General features: G+C 44.4%; 1 protein-coding gene across 1 annotated transcript; it reads left to right on the top strand.

The window, feature by feature from the left end:
• Window positions 1-554: 554 nt before the first annotated feature.
• On the top strand, window positions 555-12707 carry LOC309549759 (vomeronasal type-2 receptor 26-like; the record flags this gene model as incomplete). Its single annotated transcript, XM_082250269.1, has 2 exons — window positions 555-736; window positions 11774-12707. 2 exons carry the CDS (start codon window positions 555-557, stop codon window positions 12705-12707), a joined length of 1116 nt encoding a protein of 371 aa, XP_082106395.1.
• Between the last annotated feature and the right edge of the window lie 6488 nt (window positions 12708-19195).

Genomic DNA, 19195 nt, shown 5'->3' with positions numbered 1-19195 from the left:
CTTGGGAGCATATGAATACAATCAAGGATTAGATCCTCCAAAGGAGCTTCAGGCAGGGCTTCCTTAAGAATATCTGTAAAAAACCCTTTCAAGTCCTGAGGTTTAACAGACTCAGGAATTCCACGGATCTTCACGTTGTTCCGTCGTGAACGATCCTCTAGATCTGCTAGTTTCCGTTGAATCTGCAAAAGTTCAGTGTCCCTGTCGTTATGCGCATCCACCATATCGTTAAAAGTGGCGGCGAACTCCCCCATTTTATCTTCTATATCGGAGACCCTGACAGCGACAGCTGACACCTCTGTTTTAAACTGCTGGGCTAGGGACATTATGTCTGCATGGATGGTTGATCTCAGGGAGACAAGCATGTCCTTTAAGACTGTGTCCATGACAGGCTGGTTTGCAGTAGGGAAAGCGGAGATAGAATCATGTAGTTCCCTAGTGTCCTCCAAGGAAGAGTCAAAGAGGCTTACCTCCTGAGGTGTGTCTGAGGAGTCTGCTCGTCAAGGCTTGCTTTTAACCGGGCTAGAGGAGGTTGAGGGCGGTGTGGATCCTCCATGCAGTGCGCGGGCAGCCTGCGAGTCGGGACAGAGAGGAGACAGAGAGCCGAGCTGTTTGTCTGTGGAACCACCGGCGCCATCTTGGACTGCTCGACGGCGGTGCTGGGAGAAGAAATCCGGCATCTTTTGCAGCTTAATCGGGCCTTTTCTCTTTCTGGCCGACATCCTGGCGTGTGCAGGTAGATGTGGGGAAGGGATAAGGCGCAATTCCGGAGCTCCTAGTTGGTGGAATCCGCTAAAACGGCCCATGGAGGGAGAGAGCTGTCTCACAAAGCGGCCATGTGATGCGCCGGCTAGCCACACCCCTCTCTGTCATTCATTTTTAATTTTTATTATTCTTATTATAATTATTATTCTTATTTCAAAGGTAAAATTCACTAAGCTCTGGGGAAAATATCCATGTTAACTGTTGCTTCACTTGCAAAGTGAGCAATCTATTTGCCTTTAATAAACCCCACAATATCCTATTATGTTTCTGTGTCTGTAGCCCAAAGAAGAAAAATAAAAGTTTGGCTGGACTTTAGAGGCAAGATGGGATACATAGTTTATATACAGTAAAAGCCATTTTTTATTTATAAACAGAAACATAGAAAAAAAGCATGCACAAGCATGCATCAGTAAAAACATGTGTATTTTACATAAAACCACAGCAGCCATAATAAGCCATCAAATTGCCTACAGTGATGTATACACAGTATTAAACCAATGAACCCCTGTGCGTCAATGTGTTTCTCTGTGGACTGTGTCTGTAGCCATCTTGGTAAAGCCAGAGCTTTTGCTCCCTCATGTCAGAGCTCGGGATGAGTTTATAGTTCAGTCTAAACCTAGGTTCACTTGGCACTTGAATGAAATGGCACTCGGGCACTTGAATGAACGCCTGAACTTTTGCCATCTGGCAATATTTCTACCATTTCTATATATAACAACTTTCTGCAATCACTGGTTCCTAAGGAAGCAGTGGGTGCTATTTTGGCATTGTTGAAAGGATTTTCTCTTACTTCTTGCTCTGCTAGCAAATATCACCCAGGACAGGAGTACAGGAGAGATCTCTCCAACCTAGAAAAAAATAAGTGATAAAATTATTTTTGGTTTTAAAATATAGATTTCTTCAGCTTCCTTTTTCAGAGTCAATTATAACTGGGAAATAAAAAATTTGAAAATCTTGTAAAAAAAAAATGTACAGTTAGCAATTGCCATCAACAGAGGTTCAAAAATGTTCTATTCTATCCAAAATAAAATATAAAAATCCTGGAGACAAATACATTAATAGAGCCTGATACTATAAAAAAAAGCTGCTTTTTCTTTCATTGTTAGATTGTTATTTCAAATGTTTCCCAGAAAAAGCATATGAACTTCTGCTATAGTATCATATCTAAATATAGCATGACTCTATATATATTTTTATTTTCAAAATGCATGTGACTAGATAAACATCAGGTCTTATTAGAACTATTAACTTTATGGAAAAAAAAATATTCCGTAGATAAAAAAACATGTTGTTGCATTACCTTATTTATCGGCGTATAGCACGCACCTCAATATTTGGAGAGAAATTTCAGTAAAAAAGCTTAAATTTAAAATAAACAGCTTTGAACTCTGAATTTTTTTTTTTTTAAATCAAATGGCATCTCACCAGTCACCATGAATGCAGCCTCATCAGTAGTGTCCAGCAATGCATCATCAGCAGTGTCCATATATGCAGCATCATCAGCAGTGTCAATATATGCAGCCCATCAGAAGTGTCCAGATATGCAGCCTCATCAGCAGTGTCCATATATGCAGCCTCATCAGCAGTGTCCATATATGCAGCCTCATCAGCAGTGTCCATATATGCAGCATCATCAGCAGTGTCCATATATGCAGCCTCATCAGCAGTGTGAATATATGCAGCCCATCAGCAGTGTCAATATATGCAGCCTCATCAGCAGTGTCCATATATGAAGCCCATCAGCAGTGTCAATATATGCAGCCTCGCAGGCACAGTGTCCAAATATTTAGCCTCGCAAGTGCCATTGGAACTGTCCGAATCTGTTTTAATAAAGGGCGGGAAGCAGTGCCGAGAGCAGAAGGGACGGGCTGGGCCAAGGAGAAGGAAGGACAAGCTGTCATAAGAGCAGAAGGGGCGAGCCGGGCCGAGGAGAAGAGAGAACGAGCGAGCGCAGTCATCGGAAGTCCTGCCTCCTCTGCCGAGACGTGTGACGTCTGTCATAGGCGGGACTTCCGATTACTGTGCTCTCTCGTTCTCCTCGGCCCGGCCCGCCTCCTTCTGCTCTTATGACAGCTCGTCCTTCCTTCTCCTTGGCCCGGCCCGCCCCTTCTGCTCTCGGCGATGCTTCCTGGCCTTTTTTTTTTTTTAATATTGGCGTATAACACGCACTGCTGCTTTTTCCTCCATTTTTAGGAGGAAAAAGTGCGTGTTATACGCTGATAAATACGGTACATCATGAGTATTCACATTCACTAAACCAAACTGACAGTCCCAGATGAAAGGTGTATGGCTACAATTAAGCCCATGTGGCTGAAATGTGCCAGTGGGAAGTCCTTAGATGAGTGAATACTCATGATGTCATGTAATATTTCCTGTGGTCCATTAAAATCAAGGACAGCTCCCTTCTTTTTAGCTAGCATCTGATCCTAGGGAAATGGTGGAAGCAAACGTTTTGGAGCGAGGGATAGTCATATGTAGAGTTGAGCGGACACCTGGATGTCCGTGTTCGACGGGTTCGGTCGAACTTTAAAAAAAAGTCCGGGTCCGTGTCCCGGACTTTTGCCGAACTTTTCCCGGACACCGAACCCCATTGAAGTCAATGGGGACCCGAACTTTCAGGCACTAAAATGGCTCTAAAACACCAAAGGAAAGGGCTAGAATGCTGCAAATGGCAGCAAAATGTAATTAAGAGCATGGCAAGTGCTCTGCAAACAAATGTGGATAGGGAAATAACTTAAAACAACAAAAAAAAAACAGAAAAATAAAACAATGTTCTTCATCTCTGAAGGACAAGGCCCATATGGAGTAGGAAGGAGGTTGAGGTGGTGGTGGATGTGGCGGTGTCATAGGCGTGCGCACAGGGTGTGTCGGGTGTGCCTGGGCACACCCTAATCACCTAGGGCACATAGCATTATCTCTCTGTTTGCCAGTGAGGAGATGGGAAAGATCTCCCTCGGACCTGCTCTGCTCTATTTCTCTTTGCCAGCAGGGAGAGTAATGTATCGGGGCCATGTACATGTAGGCAAACACATGCATGTGTATTTAAACTTTGGGGTGCACACCCTAATGCAATAGGCTGCGCACACCTATGGGCGGTGTAGGTGGAAGCAGCGGTGGAGGAGGACCAGGGCCGGATTAAGAGCATCATGGGCTTGGTGCTGAGGATTTTGAAGGGCCTTAAGGGCCGTGCCTTGGCATGCACCCAGAGGAGGAAGGGTGCAGCCATGCATGCCTAATTCAACATGGGATGCTGTCTCTGAAGCCCATAAACACATCCATGCATCGGCAACTGTCCCTCCTTGTCCGGCCTTCGCGCTGTGTGGGGAGGTTCTGAGGGTGCTGCCTGGGGAAGCGAGCATAGAAGCCAGACTTCTGTGTTTACAAGTGACAGAAGAGCGGTAACAGTGCATATGGCCAACCCGGGGCCTATATAAAAGGTAGGGGCCTGGAGCTGCAGCTCCAATAGCCCCTACGTTAATCTGGCCCTGAGGAGGACGAGGTAGCCAACACTGCTTCTTTTCACAAATTTTAAATGAGGGTACACCCCAAAAGAGTGAGAAAGAGAGCAAAAATGGAACAATGGCTGGGTAAGGTCGGTATCCGTTGCTAATCTGCACAAGGTACGGAAAAGTCCCATGGGATCCATGCCTGGTTCATTTTAATGAACTTGAGCTTGTCCACATTGTCTCTGGACAGGCGGCTGCGCTTGTCTGTGATAACGCCCCCAGCCGTGCTAAATACCCGTTCAGATAATACACTGGCTGCAGTGCACGCCAGCACCTCCAAGGCGTAAAGGGCAAGCTCAGGCCATGTGCCCAATTTGAAGACCCAGAAGTTGAAGGGGGCAGACCCCTCATTCACTACATGTAGGCGTGTGCACACATACTGCTCCACCATGTTGGTAAAATGCTGCCTCCTGCTAAGACGTTCCATCTGAGCTGCTGGTGCTGCTGTTTGTTGTGGCGTGCTGACAAAGCTTTTCCACATTTCGGCCATGCTAACCCTGCCTTCTGAGGTGCTGGCGGTTCCCTGGTTGCGTTGGCGACCTCCTCCTCCTCTGCCTTGTGCTTCCACTGTGGCCCCGCTGTCAGATGGGAATGCCAGCAGCATCGCGTCTACCAGCGTGCGCTTGTACTCGCGCATCTTGCGATCGCGCTCCAGTGAGTGAATTAAGGACGGTACATTGTCCTTGTAACGGGGATCCAGCAGCGTGGCCACCCAGTAATCAGCACAAGTTAGAATGTGGGCAACTCGGCGGTCGTTGTGGAGACACTGCAGCATGTAATCGCTCATGTGTGCCAGGCTGCCCAGAGGCAACGAAAGGCTGTCCTCTGTGGGAGGTGTATCGTCCGTGTCCTCTGTATCCCCCCAGCCACGCACCAGTGATGGCCATGAGCTGGCCTGGGTGCCACCCTGCTGTGAACATGGTTCCATCTCCTCCTCCAGCTCCTCATCCTCCTCATCCTCCAGAACTGTGCCCCTGCTGGACAATTGTGTCCCTGGCGTTTGTGTGTGCAGGAACCCACTCTCGGAGCCCCTTGCGAATGACTGCCCTGAAAGCCTTGGAAATGTTACCTCTTCATCCTCCTCCTCCTCCTCCTCCTCATCCTGTGCCACATCCTCTTCCATCATCGCCCGAATTGTTTTTTCAAGGAGGCATAGAAGTGGGATAGTTAAGCTGAGAACGGCGTCATCGCCACTGGCCATGTTGGTGGAGTACTCAAAACAGCACAACAAGGCACACAGGTCTCGCATGGAGGCCCAGTTATTGGTGGTGAAGTGGTGCTGTTCCGCAGAGCGACTCACGCGTGCGTGCTGCAGCTGAAACTCCACTATGGCCTGCTGCTGCTCGCACAGTCTTTGCAGCATGTGCAAGGTGGAGTTCCACCTTGTGGGCACGTCACATATGAGGCGGTGAGCGGGAAGGCCGAAGTTACGCTGCAGCGCTGACAGGCGAGCAGCAGCAGGGTGAGAATGCCGAAATTGCGCACAGACGGCCCGCACTTTCTGCAGCAGCTCTGACATATCGGGGTAATTTTTAAGGAACCTCTGCACCACCAAATTCAGCACATGCGCCAGGCAAGGGATGTGCGTCAAACCGGCTAGGCCCAGAGCTGCTATGAGATTTCGCCCGTTATCGCACACCACCAGGCCGGGCTTGAGGCTCGCTGGCAGCAACCACTCATTTGTCTGCTGTTCCATGCTCTTCCACAACTCCTGCGCGGTGTGTGGTTTGTCCCCCAAACCTGCTGCTGTCGTTTACCCCTGGCCGTGCTGAAGTTGGTGGTGAAGGTGTTACGCTGTCCGGATGAGGAGGCGGTAGAGGATGAGGAAGCGGAGTAGGAGGAGTTAGGAACAGGAGGCAAACTGAAGCGCCCTGCAATCCTCGGTGGTGGAAGGACATGCGCCAAATTGCTATCCGCCTCAGGCCCATCCGCCACTGCATTTACCCAGTGTGCCGTTAGGGAGATATAATGCCCCTGACCGTGCTTACTGGTCCACGTATCGGTAGTTAGGTGGACCTTGGCACAGATGGCGTTGCGCAGTGCACACCTGATTTTTTCTCCCACTTGGTTGTGCAGGGAAGGGATGGCTTGCCTGGAAAAGTAGTGGCGGCTGGGCATGACGTTCTGTGGGACAGCCACCGACTTAAGGTTTTTAAAACTGTGCTTCCACCAGACGGAATGACAGCATTTCAAAGGCCAAGAATTTTGAAATGCTGGCATTCAGGGCCAGGGATCGCGGGTGGGTAGGGGGGTACTTCCTCTTCCTCTCAAGTGTTTGGGAGATGGAAAGCTGAACGCTTCCACGGGACATTGTGGAGATGGTTGTTGGTGACCCAGGTGGTGGTGTTGCTGACAGATCGTCTGTTTGCGGGGTGGCAGGTGCCGGTATCACTACAGATGTGGCTGGAGCGGCCGAGACTGCAGCAGAAGAGGAAGCAGGATGAGCCAGAGACGTTTCTTGGTTTTGAAGGTGTGTACTCCACTGCAGCTCGTGCTTTGCACTTAGATGCCTGATCATGCAGGTTGTGCTCAGGTTGAGAAGGTTTATGCCTCGCTTCAGGCTCTGATTGCACAGGGTGCAAACCACTCGTGTCCTGTCATCAGCACATTTTCTAAAGAACTTCCACGCTAGAGAACTCCTTTGAGCTGACTTTGGTGCGCTCATTCCCTTGCTGCGTTGGGCAGTAGCAGGCATAGTGTCTAGGGCACGGCCGCTCCGCTTCTGCACCCTGCTTCCTCTTCTGCTGTGCTGGTGGCTCTGTGCGACCACCGCCTCTTCCTCCAAACTACTCAATTCACCTGCATGACGTTCATTCCATGTGGGGTCGAGGACCTCATCGTCCTCCACATCATCTTCCACCCTGTCTTCACCCCTGCCCTCCTTGTCGGTCTCCACAATGCTGAACGCCGCAGCAGTTGGCACCTTCGTTTCGTCATCATCGGAGACGTGCTGTGATGGTCCTTCCATGTACTCATCTTGAGAAATAAGTGGTTGGGCATCGCTGCACTCAATCTCTTCCACTTCTGGGGATGGGCTAGGTGGATGCCCCTGGGAAACCCTGCTGACAGAGTCATCAAAAAGAAGAAGAGACTGCTGTATGGCTTGGTGCTCAGACTGCTTGCCTGATTTGCAAGGGGGTGAGGTGAAAGACGGTTGGACATCGGCTGCAGGTGCCAACTCTGACCTTTCTGCAGTAGACTGGGTGGGAGACAATGTGAAGGAACTGGAGGCACTGTCAGCAGCAAACCAATCTACTATCGCCTCTCTGTGTTCTGGCCTCATCACTTCTAGGGGAGTATGATGCCCTACCAAATACTGATGCAGGTTCTGTCGCCTACTCACACTTGAGGAAGGTGTTTCACTTGTGCGTGTAGCTGGCACAGATCGACCACGTCCTCTCCTTGCAACAGGAGCTCTACCAGCAGCACCACGACCGAGGCCACGGCCCTTATTTGACAGTCTCCTCATATTTCTGTAATTTAAGATCTTGCCCTAGAAAGGTGTTTATTGAATAGCGGAACAAAACAACAACAGTATCGCACGGGTGTATCTCACAGTCAAATATGCAAACTATGCCGCAATTTAATGTTTTTTACACCAAAAGGGTGTATATTGAATAGCGGAATAGGATAAAAAACTGTGTATCTCACACGTACAAACACAGACTAGGCCCGATTAAATTTTTTTCTACCCTAAAGGGAGGATGAGGAAGAGGAGTAGGAGGAGTTGGGAACAGGAGGCAAACTGCCCTGCAATCCTTGGCGGAGGAAGGAGATGCGCCAAACTAATTTTAAAGGTGTATCTCACACGTACCGATACAGACTATGCCGTAATTTCATTTTTTACACTCCAAAAGGGTGTATATTGAATAGCGGAATAGGAGAAATTTTATAATACAGTGTATCTCACACGTACAAACACAGACTAGGCCCCGATTACAATTTTTTGTACCCTAAAGGCAAGATGAGGAAGAGGAGTAGGAGAAGTTGGGAACAGGAGGCAAACTGAAGCGCCCTGCAATCCTTGGCGGGGGAAGGAGATGCGCCAAACAAATTTAAAAGGTGTATCTCACACGTACCGATACAGACTATGCCGTAATTTAATTTTTTATACTCCAAAAGGGTGTCTATTGAATAGCGGAATAGGAAAAATTTTATAATACGGTGTATCTCACACGTACAAACACAGACTAGGCCCCGCCGATTACAATTTTTTGTACCCTAAAGGCAGGATGAGGAAGAGGAGTAGGAGGAGCAGGCAGGAGGCAGACTGAAGCACCCTCAAAACCTCGGCAGTATGAGATGCGCCCCAAAAATTGGAAAGGTGTATCTCACACGTACCGACACAGACTATCACGCAATTTAATTGTTTATACCCAAAGGTTTTGATTAAATAGCGGAATAGAAAATATGATCAAAAAAAAAGTGTATGTATATCACACATACAGAAGCACACTAGGCCCCAATTACTACTGTTTGTACCCCTAAAGGCAGGATGAGGAGTAGGAGGAGTATGGAACAGGCAGCACCCTCAAATCTTCTGATGTATGAGATGAACCTCAAAAACTTGGAAAGGTGGATCTCACACGTACCGACACAGACTATCCCGCAATTTAATTGATCCCCAAAGGTTTTTATTGAATAGCGGAATAGGAAATATGATCCAAAAAAGTGTATGTATCTCACACGTACACAACCACACTAGGCCCCAATTACTATTGTTTGTACCCCTAAAAGGATGGATGAGGAGTAGGAGGAGTATGGAACAGGCAGCACCCTCAAATCTTCAGAAGTATGAGATGAACCTCAAAAACTTGGAAAGGTTGATCTCACACGTACCGACACAGACTATCCCGCAATTTAATTGATCCCCAAAGGTTTTTATTGAATAGCGGAATAGGAAATATGATTAAAAAAAGTGTATGTATCTCACACGTACACAACCACACTAGGCCCCAATTACTATTGTTTGTACCCCTAAAAGGATGGATGAGGAGTAGGAGTATGGAACAGGCAGCACCCTCAAATTTTCAGAAGTATGAGATGAACCTCAAAAACTTGGAAAGGTGGATCTCACACGTACCAACACAGACTATCCCGCAATTTAATTGATCCCCAAAGGTTTTTATTGAATAGCGGAATAGGAAATATGATCAAAAAAGTGTATGTATCTCACACGTACAGAACCACACTAGGCCCCAATTACTATTGTTTGTACCCCTAAAATGATGGATGAGGAGTAGGAGAAGTATGGAACAGGCAGCGCCCTCAAATCTTCAGAAGTATGAGATGAACCTCAAAAACTTGGAAAGGTTGATCTCACACGTACTGACACAGACTATCCCGCAATTTAATTGATTCCCAAAGGTTTTTATTGAATAGCGGAATAGGAAATATGATCAAAAAAAGTGTATGTATCTCACACTTACACAACCACACTAGGCCCCAATTACTATTGTTTGTACCCCTAAAAGGATGGATGAGGAGTAGGAGTATGGAACAGGCAGCACCCTCAAATCTTCAGAAGTATGAGATGAACCTCAAAAACTTGGAAAGGTGGATCTCACACGTACCAACACAGACTATCCCGCAATTTAATTGATCCCCAAAGGTTTTTATTGAATAGCAGAATAGGAAATATGATCCAAAAAAGTGTATGTATCTCACACGTACACAACCACACTAGGCCCCAATTACTATTGTTTGTACCCCTAAAAGGATGGATGAGGAGTAGGAGTATGGAACAGGCAGCACCCTCAAATCTTCAGAAGTATGAGATTTTGTTCACTGTACCCCACAAAGATTGTGTTCACTGCACCCCAAAAAGATTGTGTTCACTGTACCCCAAAAAGATTGTGTTCACTGCACCCCACAAAGATTGTGTTCACTGCACCCCAAAAAGATTGTGTTCACTGCACCCCACAAAGGATTTTGTTCACTGCACCCCACAAAGATTGTGTTCACTGCACCCCAAAAGGATTTTGTTCAATGCACCCCAAAAAGATTGTGTTCCCGGCACCCCACAAAGATTGTGTTCACTGCACCCCAAAAGGATTTTGTTCACTGCACCCCAAAAAGATTGTGTTCACTGCACCCCACAAAGATTGTGTTCACTGTACCCCAAAAAGATTGTGTTCACTGCACCCCACAAAGATTGTGTTCACTGCACCCCAAAAGGATTGTGTTCACTGCACCCCACAAAGATTGTGTTCACTTTACCCCACAAGGATTTTGTGCACTGCACCCCACAAAGATTGTGTTCACTGCACCCCACAAAGATTGTGTTAACTGCACCCCAAAAGGATTTTGTTCACTGCACCCCAAAAAGATTGTGTTCACTGCACCCCAAAAGGATTTTGTTCACTGCACCCCAAAAGGATTTTGTTCACTGCACCCCAAAAAGATTGTGTTCACTGCACCCCACAAAGATTGTGTTCACTGCACCCCAAAAGGATTTCGTTCACTGCACCCCAAAAAGATTGTGTTCACTGCACCAAGATTGTGTTCACTGCACCCCACAAAGATTGTGTTCACTGCACCCCAAAAAGATTGTGTTCACTGTACCCCAAAAAGATTGTGTTCACTGCACCCCAAAAAGATTGTGTTCACTGCAGCCCACACACAGCAAAATGGATGTGGATCACTGACACCTGCCTATCTCCTATCCCACACCACACAGCAATATCGATTGTAGTTTGTAGAACCCACTTTCCCTAAAAATCAGCAGACTCTATCCCTAACAGGATTGAGAAGAGATCGTAGATCAGGATTGAGTGCAGATTCACCCCACCCCCCACACAGCAATATCGATTGTAGTTTGTAGAACACAGTTTCCCTAAAAATCAGCAGACTCTATCCCTAAAAGGATTGATAAGAGATCGTAGATCGGGACTAAGTGCAGACCCCACTCCACACAGCAATATCGATTGTAGTTTGTAGAACACACTTTCCCTAAAAATCAGCAGACTCTATCCCTAAAATGCCTACAACTCGCCCTGCCTAAAACACTCCGACCTGTCCCTCAATTCTATCCGGACACAAATGTTTTTTTCCTGCCTGTCTGTCCCTAATCAGCAGCCAGCACGTTGATGTGTGCTCTCTCCCTGATTTAAGCAGCAGAATGACGCCGCTGCGGCGCTGCCTCAAACTTATAAAGACTTGGTCACATGCTTCAGACGGCCAATCACAGCTACTGATACATTTGCAGGCATGGCTGGGATGGCTTAGGCACACCAGTTAAATGCTTGTTGATTGGCTGTTAAAAGCCCGCCATGAAAAGCGTGCCAAAGCATGCAAAACCCGGAAATGAAACGACCGAACACGGATTTTTACCCGAATATACAGTAAAGTGTTCGTGTCCGTGTTCGGGTAACAAAAATCCAATTATTCGGTACGAACACGAATAATACAGTCCGTGTTCGCTCAACCCTAGTCATATGTTCTAACTGTTAGTAAACATATTGTCTAAAATAAGGATATTTTAATAGTTTTTCACACTGTAGATTTTTTCTTTTGGATAAAGGTTCATGTCAGAAGTGTTCAGAAGATGAGTGGCCAAATGATAACAATCGGTGTGTACCAAAACCTGTTGAATTTCTATCTTACGGGAATGACCCAGCTCCTCTCACGGTCTCAGTTATTTCTGTTTTACTGTTTGTTAAAACATCCACTATTTTTTGTGTCTTTATTGTATTTCGAGAGACTCCAGTGGTCAGAGCTAATAATCAAAACTTGAGCTTCATTCTCCTGGTCTCCATCATGTTGAGCTTCCTCTGTGTGTTTTTGTTTTTGGGTCGGCCTGGACCTATCAGCTGCATGTTTCGGCAGACATCCTTTGGAATCATCTTTTCAGTGGCTGTATCTTCCATTCTAGCCAAAACTATTATGGTCTACATGGCCTTTAAGGCCACCAAGCCTGGAAGTTTCTGGAGAAAATATATTGGAGTAAAAATACCCAACTGTTTGGTTTTTCTTTGTTCATTTATCCAGGTTTTAATTAGCATCATTTGGTTATTGACTGCCTGTCCATTTCCAGAAAGTAACACTGACCTATATCCTGATAGAATTATCCTTCAATGTAATGAAGGATCTACTCTGGCATTCTCCATACTCCTGGGTTACATGGGACTTCTAGCAGCTGTGAGTTTTTTTGTGGCTTTCCTCGCCAAAAATTTACCAGACAGTTACAATGAGGCAAAATACATCACCTTCAGCATGCTGGTGTTCTGCAGTGTCTGGATCGCTTTTATCCCAGCCTATATGAGTGTTACAGGGACGAACACTGTGCTTGTAGAGATATTTGCTATAATAGCTTCTAACTTGGGAATTTTGGGTTGCATATTTACTCCTAAATGTTATATTATCCTCTTGAGACCAGATTTAAATTCAAAAGGTAAATTGGTAAAACAAACCAAGATATGTGAGCTAATTAGGTAGAAATTGTTCTACAAAAAGTAGCTGTCACAAAGATTAACTGTTGTTTTTTTTATGCAATAAAATTATCTAAACCGTTACTTTGCTTTCTTCATTTCACAGATGATAGAGAAATATGCAATGCTAAAAGTTACATTAAACAAACAAATAAGATATAAAAAGCAAATTAAAAAAAAAGAGTTTATATTTATTATGGACTAAGTTTTTATAGCACCATTTAGGGTTCCTAATAAAGATCTATTTTCTAGTTCTTTTATGTTCTAGCAAATTTTAATACATCACATCATTCTTTTATACATATAACTCTGAGTTAATTAGGTAGAAATTGTTCTACAAAAAGTAGTTGTCACAAAGATTAATTGCTGTTTTTTTTTTTTTTTTTTTAAATTATTGAAACCGTTACTTTGCTTTCTTCATGTCACAGTTGATAGAGAAATATGCAATACTAAAAGGTACATTAAACAAACAAATAAAATATAAAAAGCAAATAAAAAAAAAAAAAAAAGAGTTTACATTTATTATGGATTATGTTTTTATAGCACCATTTAATGGATAAAATCATAATTGAATCCAGTTAAAATGGTTAAATGGTTACACTATATGCTTCCATTTGCTGAGACACTTTGTACTTGTCTCTCACTGTAAATTATCTTTTTTTGGGTCCTTAATCCAGCTGTTGCAATATATATATACTCATATATATATATATATCATCCGGATGAACGTTTAGCCGGATGATTCAGACCGTTCCCATTGTAAGAAACAAACCTAAGCACCATGGTTTTGGAGGAAAGAAAGGAGTAAACAGTACCTTATCACGCTGGACCTCCAAAATAGCCAGGGAGAGTGGGGTATAATCAGGGGTCAAGTCCTGGGAAAAAAAGTGTGGGAACTCACCCAAGATTCAACCCACTCGACCCCGCCCGCCCCCCCTCACAGAGTGGAGGGGTACAGAAGAGCACAAAGTGGAGGGGGGGGGGGGCAGAAAAGTACAGAGTGGAGGGAGGGGCAGAAGAGCACAGAGTGGAGGGGAGGACTGAAGAGCACAGAGTGGAGGGGGGGGACTGAAGAGCACAGAATGGAGGGGGGACTAAAGAGCACAGAGTGGATGGGGGATTGAAGAGCACTGGGGGGCTGGAGAGGGGGGCTGAAGAGCACAGGGGGGCTGAAGAGCCCCCGGGGGACTGAAGAGCACTGGGGGGGGGCTGGAGAGCACTGGGGGGGGGGCTGGAGAGCACTGGGGGGGTTCTGGAGAGCACTAGGGGGGCTGGAGAGCACAGGGGGGCTGAAGAGCACGGAGGGGGCTGAAAAGCACTGGGTGGGGGGCTGAAGAGAACTGGGGGGTGCTGGAGTGCACTGGGGGGGCTGGAGAGGGGAGGCTGAAGAGCACTGGGTGGCCAGCAAAATAAAAATGATGTTGGATAGGAGGGGCAGCTGCATATAGAGGAATTGACCTTTCCATATTCCTCTGGCAACCACTGAATGCCTGCAGGAGGGAGAGGAGGAGAATCAGGCATTCGGCAGCTGCAGGAGGAATATGGAAAGATCAATTCCTCTATATGCAGCTGTCCCATTCCACCACCATCTAGCACACAGGGAGGCTGCTCAAATCTCGGGCAATCACCTTCTTCCCGTCCCCCACGAGCAGCGAAGCACAGACCAAGGGAGCAAGCTGCCCTCACATGAGGAGATGAGTGGTCAGCGGCACCACTACCGGCTTGACACTCCCCGGATTTGAATGTCCCGCACGCTCGTCCTCGGTCCTCCTCCTCCTGCATCAGCCGCTATAACAAAGTCCCGCCTCCTCTAATACACATCACACTGATTCAATCCGGCATTGGATCAGTGTTCTGCCTATCACTGGAACTGGGAGTGGTGTGGTGAGTCCTGCGCTGTCTAGAGAGAACGATTAAAAGGGGTGAAGAAGGTCCCAGATGCTGCTAGTACCAGAACTGGTAACCATACAGTGTCAGATTCATAAACAGGTGGGGGGTACTGCGCTTCTGGGTTGATAATAAATAAATTGTGCTTAGTGTATGTGCCTGTCACAATAAAAGAAGGGAACTAAACCATGTGCGGGTGAAATATATAAAATAAATCCATGCTCATAGTAAAAAATCACAATTCTAAAATATTGATGCGACTCTCTAAAAATATATAAAATGCACTTAATGTGCTGATAATGCTCTAGTGACAAATAAAGTGCTCAAGTGCATACAAATAAATAAATCAAAGTGTCCTCTGTGCTTCACAAAAATACAACGGTCTGGGTGAGATAAAGTCCAAATAATTGAGGTAAGTGTTCAGGTGGGTGAAATTATCCACAGATGCTACTCCTTCACCAAACACCGTGCTAAACGTAGTGGGGTGCTTCTCCTTATCCCCTCTAAGTGTTCTAGCCGCTCACCTTAAAGACTAAGGGTAAAGGCCTTATCAATAATCCAGGGGGTTCCTCTCCAATCCTATAACGTGCTCCACTGGGGTCAGATATCTGGGCTGCTGCGGGTGACTTGGCTCCCTCTCCCTCTCCAGATTCCCAGCGGTCACAGTGGATCTCAAAGCGAAATACTCAAGATAGTGCAAGTATGTATGGATAACGGGTGCTTTATTAAAATAAAGTTAAAACCACTCACATTTGTTGAGTAAAGAAAGCGCAAAGCTTAGCATCGGAGTGGGATCGCAGTCCTCATTTCCGCAATGTGCGTAGTTCCGGTCCGAACGTCCCTACGCGTTACGCCACTTCCGCGTCACGTGGCTTCTTCAGGGGTTACTATTGGCCGTATGTGACGCTTATTTATATTGTTGAGGCCGGATGTACTCTAATCGCCATTTTGGATATGGGTAATGTGTTCATTCTCCGAGAACCGGATGTGCCGATTCCGCCATGTTATAGATGCCCGCTCCGAGCTCCCGGAATATGTTAATATCTCTATGAATTTAGTCCGTATATGCTAAATTTCAGATGAGTATGCAAATTAAAGGATGGCAATCGAATGGAAGTTTAAATACTAAAAAATCTAAAAAATCTAATGGGGTTGTTCACGGAGGACTGTGTCCCGGAAGTGGAGTACATATTTCCATTGCTACATAATTAATCGTAAAACATAATAACGTATTATCCAGAAACCTCTACTGTTAAAAATACAATTAAATTAATATACCCCAAAAAACATTAATAATATAAAGCCACTGGATACCAGATAACAATATTGTAGTTACAAATACCTAAATGACAGACTCATCTGTATAAAAAGTGTACATGATGAATCCGAGGGGACATAGTTGTATAAAAAATTACCGAATATTAATTAATAAATAAATATAATATATGTGAAGTGTATATTGAAGGGTAATATTATTAAATATAAATAAATATAATGTATCTAATAGATCCTCTTCAAAGGGAGGTAAATGTTGTGTAATACAATACTACCACTAGATGGAGCCAATTATAGAATACAAAGGAGACTAGATACATATGATGGTGTAGATTGGAACCTAGAGTCCCTCAACAGAATGAGATGTGAGGGGCATATACTTAGTCTATACTGATACGTTAAAGCCTAAATATTAAGATAAAGATTAAAAGTCGCTTGTAAAACAGTTTAAATCAAATTCTATATTCAAGCCATTGGGATAAAGCGTGTCTAAGGTGTGGATCCAATAGGATTTGCGTTGGCTGAGGGATCTTACTTTGTGACTCCCTCTCCAATGTCGCTTATATGGTTCAATCGCCCAGAACCTTAACTTTGAGGGATCTTTATTGTGATGTTTATCAAAGTGCCTGGATACGCTGTGCTTCTCAAATCCTTTTTCTATGTTTTTGATGTGTTCTTTGACTCTGATTCTTAGCAGTCTCTTCGTTCTTCCGATGTACTGATGGACACAGTCACATTCTGGAGCATATACAACTCCTTCGGTATTGCAGCATACAAAGTCCTTAATTTTGTGGGTTAGGCCATTTCTCGTAGATCTGAATTCGAAGATTTTTTCTTTTGGATATTTACTTTTCAAACAGGCGTAACACCTATTACATGGATAGAAGCCTTTCCCTGAGAAGAATGTGAGATTTCTTTTTGGAGGGTCTACCACTGTTTTCACTATCATGTTCTTAATAATAGGCGCTTTCTTATAGACGAACACTGGTTTATCTGGGAGAATACCTCCTAGATGTTTGTCAAATTTTAAAATCTCCCAGTGCTTTCTGATCACTTTTTCTATTTTTTTATATTGCATATTAAAATCTAATAAAATGGGTAATTTCTCATTAAAAGTACTTTTTTGCTGCTCTTTGTCTTTGATTAGTGTCTTCCTTTCCAGATTCCCGACTTCCTGTATTCTTTCTGAGATAAAAGTGGGGTCATAGCCTTTTTCGATAAACCTATTGCCAATCAATTTGGCTTGCTCTTCGTAATCGTTGTTCCTACTGCAATTTCTTTTCAAGCGAAGTAGCTGGCCTTTCGGGATATTACAAATCCAATTTGCATGGTGGCAACTGTCTGTGGGAAGGTAACTGTTCTTATCCACCTCTTTAAAGTGCGTTTTTGTGATTATTCTTTTGTTTTCTTCATCTTGTATAATTACAAGGTCGAGGTAGTTGACTTGTTTCTCACTGATCTCCCATGACAGTTTTATATTTATCTCATTATCGTTAAGCTTATTTAAAAACATTTCTAGAGACTCTAAAGTGCCATTCCATATTAAAAACACGTCATCAATGAATCTTTTGTATAAAAGTAGCTCAGTAGGAGTGTCAGTAAAAACCGTATCTTCTTCCCACCTTGCCATAAAAATATTCGCTACACTAGGCGCGAATTTAGCGCCTATCGCAATCCCGATTTTTTGGTGATAGTAGGTTCTACTATACCAAAAATAATTTTTCTCTAAGCAGAAGTCGAGACATCTGATAATGTATTTTCTTTGTTTGCAGGCTAGTGACGAATATTTCCTCAGTGCCCATTTTACTCATCCTCGTGCTTCCTGGTGGTTAATAATGGTATAGAGCGCCGCTACGTCTACAGTAGCCATAAAAACATTATTATTAAAATTCGGTAATTCCTCTAAAATCTGTAAAATATGTTTTGTGTCTTTAACATAGGCCTTAGTCTGTGGTACTATCGGTTGCAGAAATGAATCTATATATTGACCCAATCTTGATGCGAGAGAGTCTATCCCATTTACAATCGGTCTCGGTGGGGGATTATCCTTATTTTTATGCATCTTTGGTAACATATAAATAATCGGGGTTCTGCAGGCTTCAGGGAATAGGTACTTAGCTTCTTTTTTCGTTAATATATCTTTTTTCAGGCCAAGATGTAGGAGTTGTTCAAGTTCCTTTCTATGTTTGAAGAGAGGGTTGCTGGATAATTTTTCATATGTCACTGTGTCCTCCAACATTTCTTTCATTATTTTTTCATGTTGTTCCTTATTAAATATTACAATTCCTCCTCCCTTGTCTGCAGGTCTTATTATTATATCTTTTCTCTTCTGCAATTTATTTAGTCCACTCTGTATTGCTCTTGATTCATCGTATTTCTTTATTTTGAGGTTCTTTATGTCTTCTAAAACCATATCTTTAAAAACTAGAATGTGTGGCTATTTCACAGTGCCAGGCTTCCCTGACCTCACGGATTGAGGAGGTGAAGATAGACATCTCCCTGGTCCGCCAGGATCTCCAGGCGGTGCGGGAGAGGGTGGCTGAGACAGAACAGAGAATCAGCACTGTGGAGGACTCCCTGCCCCCCCTGCAAACTGCTTCTGATCGCCTCCAGCTACAGGTCACCCAGCTCCTGCTTAAGCAAGATGATATAGAAAACAGGCTGCGGAGGTGTAATATTAGGCTTATAGGACTACCTGAGGGGGCAGAAGAGACTCTAAAGTGCCATTCCATATTAAAAACACGTCATCAATGAATCTTTTGTATAAAAGTAGCTCAGTAGGAGTGTCAGTAAAAACCGTATCTTCTTCCCACCTTGCCATAAAAATATTCGCTACACTAGGCGCGAATTTAGCGCCTATCGCAATCCCGATTTTTTGGTGATAGTAGGTTCTACTATACCAAAAATAATTTTTCTCTAAGCAGAAGTCGAGACATCTGATAATGTATTTTCTTTGTTTGCAGGCTAGTGACGAATATTTCCTCAGTGCCCATTTTACTCATCCGCGTGCTTCCTGGTGGTTAATAATGGTATAGAGCGCCGCTACGTCTACAGTAGCCATAAAAACATTATTATTAAAATTCGGTAATTCCTCTAAAATCTGTAAAATATGTTTTGTGTCTTTAACATAGGCCTTAGTCTGTGGTACTATCGGTTGCAGAAATGAATCTATATATTGACCCAATCTTGATGCGAGAGAGTCTATCCCATTTACAATCGGTCTCGGTGGGGGATTATCCTTATTTTTATGCATCTTTGGTAACATATAAATAATCGGGGTTCTGCAGACTTCAGGGAATAGGTACTTAGCTTCTTTTTTCGTTAATATATCTT

The sequence above is a fragment of the Pelophylax lessonae genome, assembly GCF_965119305.1.
Source record: "Pelophylax lessonae genome assembly, chromosome: 1".
NCBI classification, from domain to species: domain Eukaryota; kingdom Metazoa; phylum Chordata; class Amphibia; order Anura; family Ranidae; genus Pelophylax; species Pelophylax lessonae.
Note: the sequence above shows the minus strand (reverse complement) of the source record. Positions and strands in the feature narration are given on the sequence as shown.